The sequence below is a fragment of the Budorcas taxicolor genome, chromosome 17, assembly GCF_023091745.1.
Source record: "Budorcas taxicolor isolate Tak-1 chromosome 17, Takin1.1, whole genome shotgun sequence".
Taxonomy (NCBI): domain Eukaryota; kingdom Metazoa; phylum Chordata; class Mammalia; order Artiodactyla; family Bovidae; genus Budorcas; species Budorcas taxicolor.
Window position 1 is genome coordinate 70,163,246 of NC_068926.1, and position 17,595 is coordinate 70,180,840.

The 17,595-nt window shown below is 41.8% G+C and overlaps 1 protein-coding gene and 1 non-coding gene across 2 annotated transcripts in view; one reads left to right on the plus strand and one right to left on the minus strand.

Annotated features, from left to right (window-relative positions):
- The window catches only part of SFI1 (SFI1 centrin binding protein), an 83,964-nt gene that overhangs the window by 13,503 nt on the left and 52,866 nt on the right, over window positions 1–17,595 (plus strand). Inside the window, 3 exon segments of the mRNA XM_052654476.1 lie at window positions 639–812; window positions 2,273–2,344; window positions 14,894–15,004. Coding sequence (XP_052510436.1) covers window positions 639–812; window positions 2,273–2,344; window positions 14,894–15,004 — 357 coding nt within the window.
- LOC128062668 (U6 spliceosomal RNA) lies at window positions 5,326–5,434 on the minus strand. The gene has a single exon (XR_008200823.1). It is a non-coding gene; the product is annotated as a U6 spliceosomal RNA (small nuclear RNA).

A 17,595-nucleotide genomic window follows, 5' to 3' on the forward strand; every position in this document is an offset into this window, starting at 1 on the left:
CTGTTTCTAACTTGAAAATGATTCCCCTTAAACGACACGTTTAAAGAAGTGTGTGTTAGGACTGAGGTCTCCCAGGTGCCCTGCAGCTCTGTAGCTTCTGCTTAGAGCTGATCTAGCAGTGCCCACCTCCAGATGGGGTGGGTATTTCTTTTTTTTTGTTTCTTTTAATAATCTTTATTTATTTTTTGGCTGCACTCGGTCTTTGTTGATGCACACGAGCTTTTCTCTGGTTGCTGTGAGCAAGGGCTATTCTGTAATTGCGGTGCGAAGCCTTCTCATTGCAGTAGCCTCTCTTGTCGTGAAGCACGGGCTCTAGGGCGCTTGGGCTTCAGTAATTGTGGCTCCTGGGCTTTAGAGCACAACAGACTTAGTTGCTGTGCAGCATGTGAGATCTTCCCGGACCAGGGATCGAACCCATGTCTCCTGCGTTGGCAGGCGGATTCTTTACCACTGAGGCACCAGGGAAGCCTGGGGGGTGGATGTTTTTGTCAGAGATTGGGCAGTTTATTGTCCTTGAAGTAGAGTTATTACCTTTCTGTCTTGATGAGCTTATCTTTTTAATTTCACTTATATGTTGAAAGATATTTGCATCACGTGCAGAGATAATTTGGTTCTCCCCTTTTCTCCTCAAATTTGAGGTCTTTTAGGGACAGTGCAGTAAAGAAGCCTTATTCTCCAAAGATACTGTCCACAAAGAAATCCTCTGCATTCTCTGGGAGCCGGAGTGAGGGATCTAGGGCCAGTCAGCCAGTGAAATACCATCCCTCCCAGGCCCGGACCCGAAGGGGCCGGCTAAGAGAACTGCGTGTCAGGTGAGCTTGCCAGGGGTTCCCTGCCTCAGGGTCTGGGCCATTGTTCCCCCTTTTTGGTTAAAACAAGGGGGTGATTCTTACTCTCTTATCTTAGTTAATTGGAGACCGCAGTGCTTGTTCGCCATGACAGAATGTTCAGAATATTTAGGAATCTGCAAATGTGGAAACCATCATCGAGTGTTTTCATTCATGGTCTCCACTTGTGCCCCACAATATGTAAGCTATAAAGAGTCTTCCAGAAAAAGTCTAAACGTGGTCCAAGAAAATGATCATTTTCTGCTACTCTTGGTTAGGTCTTTGAACGGTATCCTTTTGTTTATTCAGCAAAAAGTTATCAGGTGCCTGCCTGGCCAGGTGTTGTGTTAGATGCTGAGCGTATAAGGTGAATATGACATTCCTAGTGCAAGAGCTCACGGAAATGTAAAATCAAGTAGGCTTGGCAGACAAGCCACAACAGTGAAGTGTGGACAGTGCTGTGAGGAGGGCGGATGTGCTCCACAGGCTCATGGGGCGAGAAAAGCCGCACCAGCCCAGCATTGGCAGTGGTGACTTCCTGGAGGAGGTAGGCTTTAGCTGAGTCCTGAAGGGTAAGTAAGATTAAGGCAGGTAAAGGGCAGGAGGAAGGAGAGTGTTCCAGGCTGAACCTGGAGGTTAACTGGCCAAGACAAGCTCACCTTCCTGTGTGCTCCAGGTAGTATTCTGGGGATACTGTGAGCCACGGTCCCTGCTCTCAGGCTCAGTGTGCAGAGGGAATGACAGGCACCCTGTGAGCGGTTTCCTGGGATTCTGCATCATAACGTTACTCTAGGGGCTGGAGCAGGGCTGAGAGTAGCTAGTTCCTTGCTCTGTTTGGTTGGGGAGAGCCCAGGAAAGCTTCACATAGGAGTGAGCATTGAAGATGAACCTTGTTGGGTAAGTGGGCACTTGCCAGGCCTCTGCCAGGTGTTTCAGGCAGGAAGAATGTGAGCAAAAGCACTAGCATATACTTCCTGTTCCTCAATTCTGAAGTCTTTATGGACAGAGTATATTAATAGTATCTTTAAAAATAATCTGCTCAATTTTAGCTTTTTAAAGCTGTCCCATCTTGTGCTATTTTTTAAAAATTTATATTTATTGCAGAATAATTGGCTTTACAATATTGCGTTGGTTTCTGCCATATATCAACATGAATCAGCCACAGGTGTCCGTATATCACCTCCCTCTTGAACTTCCCTACCACCTTCCACCCTATCTCATCGCACCCCTCTAGGTTGTCACAGAGCCCCAGGCTGAGCTCCCTGCACCATACAGCAAATTCCCCTTTTTTTCTGTGTGATGCAGGATTATCTATGATTCACCTTCGACTCACGCTAGCATCCCACCCCCTGAGACCATTAAGTTTCCGTCTCCTTTCCAGAAAATTGATGATACAAACCAGATGGAGTTCTTAAATGTGTGTGTCCTTTCTCTCCTCCTTTCAGATGCGTGGCCAGAAAGTACTTTCATTTGTGGATGCGAATGACTTTTGGAAGAGTGTTTCCCTCTAAAGCCAGGTAGTATTAGCTCAGAACACCAGACTTCCCCCAGTTTCATCCTCGGTTTCTGTTTTGTACGAAGCCCGTGTGTAACCTTCATCGTAGCGTGTGTTGCATTCCCCGTCTGCTCCTCCCCAGCCGCCAGGAGGGGAGGATGATAGAATGGTAGCCTAACACTTACTAGTCTGGCTGAATGGATGTTATAGAGGAATCACAAGTAAACCAGGACAGCCAGGACCCTCTGGGGGAAGAAGTGTTTGCCCAGGAGAGGCAAATGAGCTCTTTCAGGTCCCTGTTGAGACTAACAGATTGACCTGGTCTGGGGCAGAACCTAGGGAAAAATTGACACTGGCGAGGGGCATGAAATATAGTCAAGTGAAAGTCCCACAGCTTCAGTTTGTCCAGGCTGCCGCCTACTGCTGTGGGTGCTGGTGAAGATCACTGTGGCTGCAGTGCCCAGAGTGGACCACACAGGGAAGACACTGGGGTCACGGCAGGAGGGAGGGGCCAGTGTAGGAAATGTTTCAGGGAGCTGAGAGCCGTTGAGAAGGTTGCTGTTATTCTGTCACTAAATCATGTTCAGCTCTTTTGACCTCATGGACTGCAGCATACCAGGCTTCCCTGTCCTTCACTATCTCCCAGAGCTTGCTCAAACTCATGCCTGTTGTGTCGGTGATGCCATCCTTTGCATCTCGTCCTCTGTCGCCCCTTTCTCTACCCACCTTCAGTCTTTCCCAGCATCAGGGTCTTTTCTAATGAGTCAGCTCTTTCCTTCAGGTGGCCAAAGTATTGGAGCTTCAGCTTCCACATGACTCCTTCCAGTGAACATTCAGGGTTGATTTCCTTAAAGATTGACTGGTTTGATCTCCTTGTTGTTCAAGGGACTCTCAAGAGTCTTCTCCAGCACCACAGTTCAAAAGCATCAATTCTTTGGCACTCAGCCTTCTTTATGGTCTGATTCTCACATCCGTACATGACTACTGGAAAAACCATAGCTTTGAGAAGACAGCTTTGACACTTTTTGGCAAAGTGATGTCTCTGCTTTTTAATATGCTGTCTAGGTTTGTCATAGCTTTTTTCCCAAGGAGCAAGGGTCTTCTAATTTCATGGCTGCAGTCACCATCCGCAGTGATTTTGGAGCCCAAGAAAATGAAGTCTGCCACTGTTTCCATTTTTCCTCCATCTGTTTGCCTTGAAGTGATGGGACCGGGTGCTATAATCTTTCTTTTTTTGAGTGTTGAATTTTAAGCCAGCTTTTTCACTCTCCTTTTTCGCTTTCATCAAGAGACTCTTTAGTTCCTCTTTGATTTCTGCCATTAGGGTGGGACCATCTGCATATCTGAGGTTCTTGATGTTTCTCCCAGCCATCTTGATTTCAGCTTGTGATTCATCAGAGTGCATCTATTTCACATGATGTACTCTGCATATAAATTAAATAAGCAAGGTGACAGTATAGAGCCTTGTTGGACTCCTTTCCCAATTTTTTTTTTTTTAGATTAAAAAAAATTTATTTATTTTAATTGGAGGCTAATTGCTTTACAGTGTTGTGGTGGTTTTGCCATCCATTGACGTGAATCAGCCACGGGGGTACATGTGTCCACCGTCCTGAACCCCTCTCCCACCTCGCTCCTCATCCCATCCCTCTGGGTTGTCCCAGCACATCAGCTTTGAGTGCCCTGCTTCCTGCATTGAACTTGGCCTGGTGATCTGTTTCACATATGATAATGTACTTGTTTCAGGGCTATTATGTCAAATCATCCCACCCTCGCCTTCTCCCACAGAGTCCAAACGTCTGTTCTTTACATCTGTGTCTCTTTTGGTGTCTTGCATATAGGGTTGTTACCATCTTTCTAAGTTCCCTATATATGTGTTAATATACTATATTTGTGTTTTTCTTTCTGACTTCACTCTGTATAATAGGCTCCAATTTTATCCACCTCATTAGAACCGACTCAAATGCATTCTTTTTTGTAGTTAAGTAATATTCCGTTGTGTATACGTTCCATAGCTTTCTTATCCATTCGTCTGCCTGTGGACATCTAGGTTGCTTCCATGTCCTGGCTATTATAAACAGTGCTGCGATGAACATTGGGGTACACGTGTCTCTTTCATTTCTGGTTTCCTTGGAGTGTATGCCCAGCAGTGGGATTGCTGGGTTGTATGGCAGTTCTGTTTCCAGTTTTTTAAGGAATCTCTACACTGTTCTCCATAGTGGCTCTACTAGTTTGCATTCCCACCAACAGTGTAAGAAGATTCCTTTTTCTCCACACCCTCTCCAGCATTTATTGTTTGTAGACTTTTTGATGGCAGCCATTATGACCCACGTGAGATAGTACCTCATTGTGGTTTTGATCTGCATTTGATAAGCAGTCAGTTGTTCCATGTAGGGTTCTTTTTTTTTTTTTGTAATTACCAAGATGTTTATTTTAATTTTTTTTTTTTTAATTTTTACTTAATTTTACTTTACAATACTGTATTGTTTTTGCCATACATTGACATGAATCCACCACGGGTGTACATGCATTCCCAAACATGAACCCCCCCCTCCCACCTCCCTCCCCATAACATCTCTCTGGGTCATCACCATTCACCAGCCCCAAGCATGCTGTATCCTGCGTCGGACATAGACTGGCGATTCGATTCTTACATGATCGTATACATGTTACAATGCCATTCTCCCAAATCATCCCACCCTCTCCCTCTCCCTCTGAGTCCAAAAGTCCATTATACACATCTGTGTCTTTTTTGCTGTCTTGCATACAGGGTCGTCATTGCCATCTTTCTAAATTCTATATATATGTGTTAGTATACTGTATTGGTGTTTTTCTTTCTGGCTTACTTCACTCTGTATAATCGGCTCCAGTTTCATCCATCTCATCAGAACTGATTCAAATGTATTCTTTTTAACGGCTGAGTAATACTCCATTGTGTATATGTACCACAGCTTTCTTATCCATTCATCTGCTGATGGACATCTAGGTTGTTTCCATGTCCTGGCTAAAAATATGGAACGCTTCACTGGAATTTGCGTGTCATCCTTGCGCAGGGGCCATGCTAATCTTCTCTGTATCATTCCAATTTTAGTATATGTGCTGCCGAAGCGAGCACCCATGTAGGGTTCTAAATGTTGCTTCTTGACCCACAGGCAGGTTTCTCAGGAGGGAGGTAAGGTGGTCTGGTATTCCCATCTCTTTAAGAATCTTCAACAGTTTGTTGTGATCCACACAGTCAAAGGCTTTAGCATAGGCAATGAAGTAGGTGTTTTTCTGGTATTCCCTTGCTTTTTCAATGACCCATCAGATGTTGGCAGTTTGATCTCTGATTCCTCTGCCTTTCTAAATCCAGCTTGTACACCTAGAAGTTCTTGGTTCACTGTTGAAGTGAACTATTGTTTACTTCAGTGAAGTGAAGTGTACGGTAGAAACCTAGCTTGAAGGATTTTGAGCATTACCTTGCTAGCGTGTGAAATTAGTGCAATTGTACAGTAGTTTGAACATCCTTTGGCATTTGGGATTGGAATAAAAACTGACCTTTTCCAGTCCTATGGCCATTGCTGAGTTTTCCAAATTTGCTGGCATATTGAGTGCAGCACTTGGTAACAACATCATCTTTTAGGATTTGAAATAGCTTAACTGGAATTCCATCACCTCCACCAGCTTTGTTCGTAGTCATGCTTCCTAAGACCCACTTGACTTCACACTCCAGGGTGTCTGGCTCAAAGTGAGTGACCACGCTATTCTGGTTATCCAGGTCATTAAGACCTTTTTTGTATAGTTCTTATGTGTATTCTTGCCGCCTCTTCTTAATCTCTTCTGTTTCTGTTAGGTCCATGATATTTCCGTCTTTTATTGTGCCCATCTTTGCATGAAATGTTTCCTTGGTATCTCTAGTTTTCTTGAAGAGATCTCTAGTCGTTCCCATTCTATACTGTGTTTTTAAAAGCTGGAATGTTAACGGGTTCTCACCCCTTCCCCCTCTTCTTGCTGTGCCTTCTCCTTTTTCTGACAGAGTAGCTTTCCTGACCTGGAAAATCAAGGTCTCTTGATTCAGAGTCTCTCGAACAAATTCATTTCTTGTCTGTGTTCTCTGAAATCTTTTTCCCTGTATACCTGGTGGGAGGGCCTTGCAGCTCCCATCTTCTCCCTGGGTCTTTACCAGGGAAGCTCCCAGGGTGGCACCAGCTCCTCCCAGCCTTGGGGATCAGGCATAGCCCACTTCTGCTGCTCCTCCTTCCCTTGGACCCTGCCCTGCCCTTTACTGCCTGGGGAGCTCTTCAGCCTTCAAGGAAATCTTTTTTGTGTGTGTCTTTCTTTCTTGTTGCCCCTGGGAGAACTAATCAGGCTTGCACAGGAAGTCTTTTGTTTTTTTTTTTGGCTCAGTTGAATATTTTATTTACCTTCCCTGTGTTAGCTTGGAAGTTATACACTCTTTCATTCTTCTTATACTGACTGCCCTAACACATGTGTTTAACTTTTCCGGGTCTAATGTTAATTGGTTTTTTTACCCTCTCCCCAAACAAGGTAGGTTCCTTTGGTCACTTTAATTCTGCCTGTCACTGTCCCCATTTATGTGCCCTACTGTAAGGGATTTTAATTCAGTTTACATTATAAAATCTTCAGGACTATATTTTTTTCTTTTGGCTGCATCATGCAACATGTGGGATTTTAGTTCCCCCAACCAGGGATCAAAAAGTAGGTCTGCTTGTGATGAATCCTCTCAGATTTTGTCTAAAAATGTTTTTACTTTGCTTTCATTTTTGAAAGATACCTCACTGGTTACAGGAAGTCTGCGTTACCAGTTTTCTCCCCAGTTCTTTGAAGATACTCCACTGTCTCCTGACTTGCATTTGCATGCTGTTGACCTTTTGAAGATTCAGTGTTTGTCTTATTTCTTGAAGATTTAATATGATATACCTGGGTGTGGATTTATTTTTTTTTTTAAGTCTTTTAGCTCATTTTGAGATAGGTTATAGGGCTGGTTGGTGGTTTTCTTGTTTGTTTCTCCCCCCCTGTTTTGTGGCATGTCTTTCTGGAATAATCTTGTCCATTGTTGCTGTTCAGTAGCTCTGTCATGTCAGACTCTGTGACACCACGGCCCACATAACCCCAGGCTTCCCTGTCCATCACCATCTCCTGGAGTTTGCTCAGACTCACGTCCATTGAGTCGATAATACCATCCACCCATCTCCTCCTCTGTTGTCCCCTTGTCTGCCTGCCTTCAATCTTTCCCAGCATCAGGGTCTCTTCTAGTAAGTCATCTCTTCGCATCAGGTGGCCAAAGTATTGGAGCTTCCGCTTCAGTATCAGTCCTTTCAATGAATACTCAGGGTTGATTTCCTTTAGCATTGACTGGTTTCATCTCCTTTCTTTCCAAGGGACTGTCAAGAATCTTTTGTCCATAGGCCTGTGACTCTCCTTTTCTCCTACAGTAACTTTGTATAGAATTTGACCTCAGTTACTTTTCTATTGCTCTTTTTTATGTGAAATTAATTTTTCTGGACTTTTAGAGAGGAGTGAGCTTTAGTTAAGCTTCCTAATATCACAGAGCTCCTTCTTCTGTCCCTTTCGTGGTGTCCACAGGTGTGAAGGCTTGCTCCTCTTAACCACGCCTGGTCTGATCCTCGGTTTCCTTGCCTCCTTGTCCCTTTCCTGCTCAATGTCTATTCTGCTCCCAGCAGTTCCTCCTCAGCATGAATCCCTGTCTGATTTTGGGGTCAGCTTGGTTTTGGGACTGTAGGATCTGAGGTCAGCACCTTCAGCTCTCACGTGAGCTCTGATTTTGGAGAGCACAAAACTCCTCCCTGTTTCAGCTGCTGGCCTCAAGTTGGGCCTCTGCACTTTGCAGTGACTACTCACCGGCTGATTTAGGTTCTCCTGTCCTCAGGCTCCTCAGATACCACCTTCATTGCTCCTTTTGATGCCGAAAGCTCAGCCTTTCTGTACTCTGGTGCTGGATCAAATCTTGGACACAGAATTCCAGGAGAAGCCGAAAAAGATAGCTGTATTGCTTTGCCAGGCAGAGGGGGACACAGTGGGTTAATCCCTCAAAACCAAGTGTCCCAACTTGGGGAATACAGTGACAGGCTTTATAATAGTTGTTCAAGGAGAGCGTGATCAGCTCGTGGACACCCTTCGATGGCCTGGTGGTGCGGCAAGTAGGGGTCCATGTCATCACCCTTCAGGTCCTGCTGGTCTGGGGTCTGCATGCTGTGTATCAGTCATTAACTTCTCCCGCCTGAAGGGGGTTTAATGTCCACAGAGCAGCTCAGAGATGCTGTCAGGTGGGTCCTTTGATGGGGAAACAGGACCCTGCCCCAAGGCTGCTCTCGACTGTTCTTTTCTCCTTGGTCTCCCATCCTCTCCCTTCCCTAATTAACGGCTGCTTGAATCTGCCCATTGGAACCTCAGGGAAGGTCATGGAGGCCGAGTGAAGGCTGTTTCCCTCAAGCAAAGAAATGAAGGACATAGAGGCCTGGTGCCCAGGAGCCCCACTTTCTTCTCTACGAATGGGGGTCCTCTGACTAGGGTGACTTGTCCTCACCTGCTTGCATTTTGGGTTTTTAGGGTTACCTTGGCACCTGGTTTTGTTGTAGTTGATACATGAGTTTTTGTTTTTTCTGCATGGTTTCTGTGTGTGTTTTATAAGGATTCAGAGATTGAAAAACTATGTGGCTGCCTTCACTCTCTTCCCCAAATCCTTTTCCTGCTTAATTTTTTTATAACTTAAATTTGACTCATTTAACTGGAAACCTCTGCAAATAATGCCTATTTGTATACCAAGTATTGGGAGATGCTAATTGTGTTAGAAATGCATTTGACTCCAAGTTAGAGAAAGTCAGAAGATGGCTTATGCAAATCAGGATTTGGTTGTTCTCACAGCCTGGTTGGAAAAGATGCTGATGCTGAGAAAGTTGAAGGCTAAAGGAGAAGGGGGTGCAGAGGATGAGAGGGCTTAATGGCGTCACCGACTCAACGGACATTAATTTAAGCAAACTTCCGGAGACAGTGAAGGACAAGGAATCCTGCTGTGCTGCAGTCCATGGGGTTGCATAGAGTTGGACACGACTTAGTGACTGAACAACAGCTGTTTGGGGATGTCATCAGAGACTCAGACTTTCAGATACTTCTCAGCTCACCATCCTGAGCATATTGGCCGTTTATCCTCAGAGATGACGCTGCATAGTTGCCAGGTGACTGTTCTGGCTTTGCACAGAAAGGGCAAGGAAGGGTCGTATCAGCTAGACCTGTCTCTCTATCGGGAAGGCAAAACTTGCCTAAACCCCCAGCTGCATTCTGCTTTTGTCTCATTGGCTGGAGCTCTGTCATGGAACTCTTTAGCTACAGAAGAGGCTGGAACAAAACCCTTCCCAGCCTTTCTAGTGGATGCTAGTGAGGAAGTAGAGGCTGGGCAGGGGGTGTTGGGTATCTGTGACCCACGTCTGCCTCTCTGCATCAGAGCGTTCATGTTGTACTCTTGCCCTTTCTTTGCACTTGAGTGGTGGCAGGGATCGAGGAAAGAATACTGGGCTGGGTTTTAGGAGACCCGAGTTTTGGTTCTTAACCAGACCCTAGATAATCGCTTGATCTGAGATGAAGTTATGACTCTGGGCCTCTGTTTCTCAAATTGTAAAATTGAGAAAGTTTGTTCTCTAAGCATCTACCAGAATTATAATTCTGATACTGTGTTTTCATTGACTTTGAAGTTTGTGATGGAGTGGGTATTTTCAACTTGCAATCGCTTTTCAAATCAAGTGGGTTATAACTTTGGGCAAGGTTGGGTGTATTGATCTCCCCCCCGCTTTTTTTTTGTTTTTTTTTTCCTATATTGAATTATTTATATCTCGCTGTCAGGAACATTAGAAGAGAATGATATCACACCAGAAGTTTGAGACTAATGCCTTTATGTGCTTGGAGAATGTTTTGACTTCTATAAACCATAGTTGTTTTATGTTTTACTATTAATATATGGAACCAGAATAACCACTGAATTAGTAAGGGCAAAAATAATAATAGTATGGATCCTTAGGTAAGGCCGCCTTAGGTAGGAAGTAGTCACTTCTCTTTCTGAAGAGAAGATCTGAACAAAATTACTCAGCTAATTTGGGAAGTAGATAAAAACATCACTTCCATTTAGAGTAGTTTATCAACATTTATTCCTCATTCTTAACCGAGGCCTTGCTTCTTCTTTTCTTGAGAAAATAGGAGTAACAGAGGAGACGACTCCACCTCCCCACGGCCAGCGTCTGCTGCCACGTGGCTTGCTTTCCCTGCCATGCGGCAGATGAGCTGTCCACGTTCTCATCTCTGGCGAGGTCTTCCGGCGCTGCACTTCCCGGTGCCTACGCCAGGCCATCGCACTCGCGGTTTTTTTCCCCCCTCTCTTTTCTGCGTTGATTTTTCCCTCTTTACTGGATCATTTGCACCAGCATATAATGTGATTATTTTCCTGTCCTGAGAAAGAAGCCTCTCTGATGCTGCTTCCGCCTGCAGCTAGTTCTCCGTCTCTCTGCTGCCCTTCAGCTCACATCTGAACATCCCCAGGCTCTGCAGCACCTCTTTTTGTAGTCTCAGATCCACCTCACGAGGCTTTCGTTTCCCACCTTGCCACCAAAACTGGTTTTACTTTTGTGAGGTCACTTTGTTGTTGTTCAGTCGGTAAGTTGTGCCTGACTCTTTGCGACCCCGTGGACTGCAGCACGCCAGGCTCCCCTGTCCTCCCAGAGTTTGCTCAGACTCGTGTCCGTTGAGTTGGTGATGCTGTCTAACCATCTCATCCTCTGCTGTCTGCCTGTCCTCCTGCCCTCAGTCTTTCTCTACATCAGGGTTTTTACCAATGAGTTGGCTCTTTGCGTCAGGTGGCCAGAGTATTGGAGCTTCAGCATATGTCCTTCCAGTGAATATTCAAGGTTGATTTCCTTTAGGATTGACTGGTTTGATCTCCTTACAGTCCAAGGGACTCTCAGGAGTCTTCTCCGGCACCACAGTTAGAAAGCATTAATTCTTTGGCATTCAGCCTCCTTTATGATCCAACTCACATCTGTACATGAAGACTGGAAAAACCATAGCTTTGACTATATGGGCCTTTGTTGGCGAAGTGACATCTCTGCTTTTTAATACTCTGTCTATGTTTGTTATAGCTTTTCTTCCAGGAAGCAAGTGTCTTTTAATTTCATGGCTGCAGTCACCATCCACAGTGATTTTTTTTTTTTTTAGCCCAAGAAAATAAAATCTGCCCTGCTTCCACTTTTTCTCCTTCTATTTACTATGAAGAAATGGGACTGGATGCCATGATCTTAGTTTTTTGAATGTTGAGTTTTAAGCCAGCTTTTTCACTCTCCTCTTTCACTTTCATCAAAAGGCTCTTTAGTTCCTGTTTGCTTTCTGCCATAAGGATGGTGTCATCTGCGTATCTGAGGTTATTGATATTTCTCCCGGCAATCTTGATTCCAGCTTGTGCTTCATCTAGTCTAGCATTTTGCATGATGCACTCTGCATACAAGTTAAATAAGCAAAGTGACAATATACAGCCTTGTTGTACTCCTTTCCCAGTTTTGAACCAGTCATTTTTTCCATGTCTGGTTCTGCCTATTGCTTCTTGACACACATACATGTTTCTCAGGAGGCAGGTAAGGTGTTCTGGTATCCCATGTCTTTAAGACTTTTCCATAGTTTATTATGATCCACGTAGTCATAGGGTTTAGTGTAGGCAGTCAAGTGGAAGTAGATGTTTTTCTGGAACTCTCTTGCTTTCTCCACGATCCAGTGAATGTTGGGAATTTGATCTCTGGTTCCTCTGCTTCTTCAAAGCCCATCTGTACATTTGGAAGTTCTTGATTCGCACGTTGCTGAAACATAGCTTGAAGGGTTTTGAGTGTAAACTTACTGGCATGTGAAATGAGCGTAATTTCACGGTAGTTGGAACATTCGTTGGCCTTGCCCTTCTTTGGAATTGGAATGAAAACTAACCTTTTCCCGTCCTGTGGCCACTGCTGAGTTTTCCAAATTTGCTGACATTTTGAGTGCAGATTTTTAACAGCATCATCTTTTAGGATTTGAAATAGTTCAGCTGGAATTTCATCACCTCTACTAGCTTTGTTTGTAGTAATGCTTCCTAAGGCCCACTTCACACTCCAGGATGTCTGGCTCTAGGTGAGTGACCACACCATTGTGTTTATCTGGGTCATTAAGACCTTTTTTGCACAGTCCTTTTGTGTATTCTTGCCACCTCTTCTTAACCTCTTCTGCTTCTGTTAGATCCTTACTGATCATGTCCTTTATCATGCCCATCCTTGCATGAAATGTTCCCTTGATATCTCCAGTTTCCGTGAGGCGATCTCTAGTCTTTCCCATTTCATTATTTTCCTCTATTTCTTTGCCTCGTTCGTTTAAGAAGGATTCACCATTGATCTTGGTAAGTTCACTACTTTTGCTAAAGTCACTTGTGAATTTCCTCTCGCTTGACTCACCCGGGAGCACTGGCCAGCCCACCGTTCTCTCCTCTCAGAAGCCCTTTCCTCCCCCAGCCCCCAGGTGGCCGCCCTCTCACTCCTCCGCCTCTGCCGCTCCCGCCCTCTTCTGTTGGTCCCTCCTCACCCGAGTCCCACAGCCCCAGTCCATGCACTGCCTCTCTGTCTGCGTCCCGCTGCTGGCAACCTCATCAAATCCCAGACGATCCCCAGAGGTTCACACTCGCCCAGACCTCTCTCTTGAACTCTGGACTGCTGCCCGCGTGACACTGCTGCCTGCCCCAGCTAGACGTCACGGCTCAGCGTGTCCATAGCCAAAGTCTGGATGTTCCTCACAGACCTCCCTGCCGAGTCTTCCCCTCTCCAGTAAAGGAAACACCCATCCTTCCAGAGACTCGGGTCAGAAACCTGGGAGTCCTCCTTACTAGCTCTTATTCCCTCACACCCCAATTGCGGTACCAAATGCCAAAATTAGGTTGATTCAGCCTTCAGAGTAGACGCAGACTCGAGCTCTTTCCAGCACCTCTAGTTGCCACCACGGTGCTTCAGGCCATCATCGTGCCTCCCTTGAATGACTCCTGGAGCCTCATCCCTGGACTCCTGCTTCCGGCCTCGTCCTTAGTCAATATCTTTACGCAGAACAAGGGCTGTTTCCTGTCCTGCTGACGGTAAAAACCAGAGTCCTTACTGTGACTCTTTTTTGTTTTAATTGTTAGGCCAGTCACCTTTGTTTTAACTATCTGTGGGTCTTTTCTTTTTTTAATTTCTGCCATCATAGCTTTAATTTCCAAGAGTTCTTTTTTTTTTGTTCTATGAATGTTCCTTTGAAAAAAAAGAAAAGGACTTCCTTGGCGGTCCCTTGGTTAAGACTTCACCCTCCAATGTAGGGAATGTGGGTTTGATCCCTGGTCAGAGAGCTAAGATTCCACGTGTCTCACAGCCAAAAACCCAAAACATGAAATAGAAGCAATATGGTAACAAATTCAAAAGACTTCAAAAAATAATAATAATGACATCCTCGAGGCTTATAACTTTTTGAGGTTAATATAGTGATTCGTTTTTAAGATTTTTGCTCTCTTTCTTCTAAGCTTCTTTTTTGTGTGTGCCTTTGTTCACTGTCGCAGGTGAGAGCCTTTCCTCAAACGTCAGAGATCCTTTTATTGTCAGCCCACATTTAAGAGTTAGGCACTAAAACTCAAATTTAGAAATAGATACATCTATTATACTTGTATGCATAGGGACTTGTAAATTGAGGGTTTCCCTTTAGGCTTTTGACAGTTTCACTGGGAGACCACCATCTTTCAGTATCGGAAAGCTTTTTCCCTTAGGCTGATCAGCTTTCCCCAGAGGAGAGAATCCTCCAAACTCCTTCAGGGTTGAGGTGGAGTCGAGTGGAGGCGGTGGTTACAGACTTGGCGGCAGGCAGAGGAGGGGGAATGTGGGTCTCATTGTTCGGTGTGTAGTCTCTTGGTTTAGGACCATCTCTTGAGCTCTGCCTGGTGTTGGAGGGTGCAGTGACACTCAGGTTCATTCTCTCCGGAGAGAAGCCTGAGTCTCTGCCCATGTGAATAATGGGGTCCAGGGGCCTAACCTCTTCTTACAGGCCTGCGAAAGAATCCTGTGTTTTCTCCCCAACCCAGGACTCTGCACTTCTGATGCCGCTCATTCCCACCCCTTTCTTGGTTCTGTGCCACCATGCCCTTGCCTCTTGCCCCCCAGAAACCGAGCTCTCTCTCTCCTGTTGATTCAGTTGCCCCCCCTCCTGCCTGCTTTCCGTTGTCTAAGATTTGTTGGCGTCTCTTGTTTAACATCGTTGTCTCTTTTTCTTTGTGGGCTTACACCTTTTTAAAGTATTTGCTGTTATTTTAGTGAGGTTCTGGGAAAGAAAGGAAATAGATGGAGAGTCGATGGTAGAAGGAAGTACTTGTGCAAAGGGGTGTGGTTCTTTTCCATTGAAAGTAATGTATATTTTGGTGTTATCGAATAATGAGCCAGTTTTCTGTGAGAAAGCAATGACCATAGGAAGCAGAAGTTTGGGAATAGATATCAGCTCCAACATCATCAGGTGTGTGTCTCTGAGTTTTTATTTTTCACTGCCGTAGGCTTTACTATGAACAAAAGATTCTGCGAAAGGTCTTTGAAGAGTGGAAAGAAGAGTGGTGGGTTTCCCATCGAGAGTGGAAACTCCGTGTTCGAGCTGACTGTCACTACAGGTCAGATTTCATGATATATCACTTTAATTTTACTGGTGAAGTGAAGTGAAAGTCGCTCAGTCTTGTCCAGCTCTTTGCGACCCCATGGACTATACAGTCCGTGGAATTCTCCAGGCCAGAATACTGGAGCGGGTAGCCTTTCCCTTTTCCAGGGGATCTTCCCAACCCAGGGATTGAACCCAGGTCTCCCGCATTGCAGGCGGATTCTTTATCAGCTGAGCCACCAGGGAATTTTACTGGTACACATTATCAAATAATTACTTGTTGGCATGATCCTAGATCAAAGGAAGATAAGTCTTTTTTTTCCTAGTTTTATTGTGCTATAATTGACATATATAATTATTTATTAATTACTGTCAACATTTATTATTAATATAACAATTAATAATATAATATAATATATTATATATATTATTATATATAATATATATAATAATTATAACAATAAATATAACAATTATATTAAATTAATATAAATAAATAAATATAAATAAATATAAATATAATTAATATATAAATATTATATATTAAATTAAATATATAATATATTTAATAATATATTTAATAATATATATAAATATATTATATATAAATAATAAATATAAATAAATAATAAATATAATATAAATAAATAAATAATAATATATAAATAAATAAAATAATAATATGTAATTAAATAATATATTAATATATAATATTAATATAATTAATTTTATAATTAATATTATAATTAATATAATATAATATATTAATAATATAATTATATTAAATTAATGTAAATAAATATAAATAAATATAAATATAAATAATATATAAATATATATTAAATTTAATATATAATATATTTAATAATATATTTAATAATATATAAATATATTATATATAAATAATAAATATAAATAAATAATAAATATAATATATATAAATTAATAAATAAATAAATAAATAAAATAATAATAATATATAATTAAATAATAATATATTAATGTATAATATTAATATAATTAATATTATAATTAATATAATATATAATAAATAATAATATATAAATAAATAAAAATAAATAATAAATATATATAAATATATATTTAATAATAATGTATTTAATAATATATATAAATATATTATATAAATTAAATTAAATATATAATATAAATATATATTTATAAATAATAAATATAAATAAATATAACAATTATTTATTAATTACTGTCAACATTTATTATTAATATAACAATATATATTAATTACTGTATGAGTTTTAGGTGTACAGAATAGAGATTTGACTTATATATTGTGAAATGATTGCCATGATAAATTTAGTTAACATTCATCATCTCATATAACTGCAATGAAAAACAATGAGGAAAAAATTTTCTCCTTGTAATGAGAGCTTTCAGGATTTATTCTCTTAACAATTATCATATATTCTGTTAACCACTGTCATATATTTCATACCACAGTGGTAAGTGTAGTCATCATGTTGTACCTGTATCCCCAGAACTTATTAGTGTTATACCTGGAAGTTTGTACCTGTGGACCGCTCCCCTAACCCCCATGCCTCTGGAAAGCCACAAATCTGATCTTTCTCTCAGTTTTTTTTTTTCAAAGAATGCACACGTGAGATCAATGCTTGTCTTTCTGTGACATACTTCTCTTAGCTTAATGCCTTCAAATTCCATCCATGTTGTCAAAAATGACAGGATTTCCTCTTTTTTATATATATATATGTATATATTAGTTTTTGTGGAATTTCCTCATTTTTAAATGGTTGAACAGATTCCACTTTATGTATTTGGGTTGGCCAGAAAGTTGGTTGTTTTTTCCGTAATGAGCTTTTTGACCAACCTAATAGATACCCATTCATACATCTGTGGACTCTTTCTTTGTTGCCCTGTCTTGCTTGGCTTTTGTAAGTAATGCTGCTATGAACAGGGTCGTGCAGATATATTTTCAAGTTAGTGTTTTTGTTTCCTTTGGATATATTCCCAGAAGTGGGATTGCTGGATTGTCTGGTAGTTCTATTTTTAATTTTTGGAAGATCCTGCGTACTGTTTTCCTTAGTGGCTATTACCAGTTTACAGATCGTACCAGCAGATCGCAAGGTTCCCTTTTCTCTGTATCTTCATAAGCATTTATCTTTTTTTTTTTTTCTAAATCTCTTCATTTTAGGGAGACCTAATTTCCTACTTTTTTTTAGATTGAGGTAAAATTGGTTTATAGCATTATATAAATTTCAGATGCACAGCATTATTATTCTATCTTGTCCTTTTGGTGATGGCCTAGAGGTGTGAGGTGATATCTCATTGTGGTTTTGATTTGTATTTTCCTGATGACTAGTTATCTTTAAGTATCTTTTCATGTACCTGTTGCCTGTTCGTGTATCTACTTTGAGGAAATGTCTGTTTAGGTCATTTGCCCACTTTTATTTATGTTTGTTGAGAATTAGTGTATTAAACACATGCAGTGCATTAATGCTCATTTAGAAAAAGAATGGTTAAAGGAAGTTGTATAATTTTTAGATTGGATAAAGATGAAAACATTGGGGATTCTGGAACAGTATTTACTTCCATTTAATACATATTGTTGTT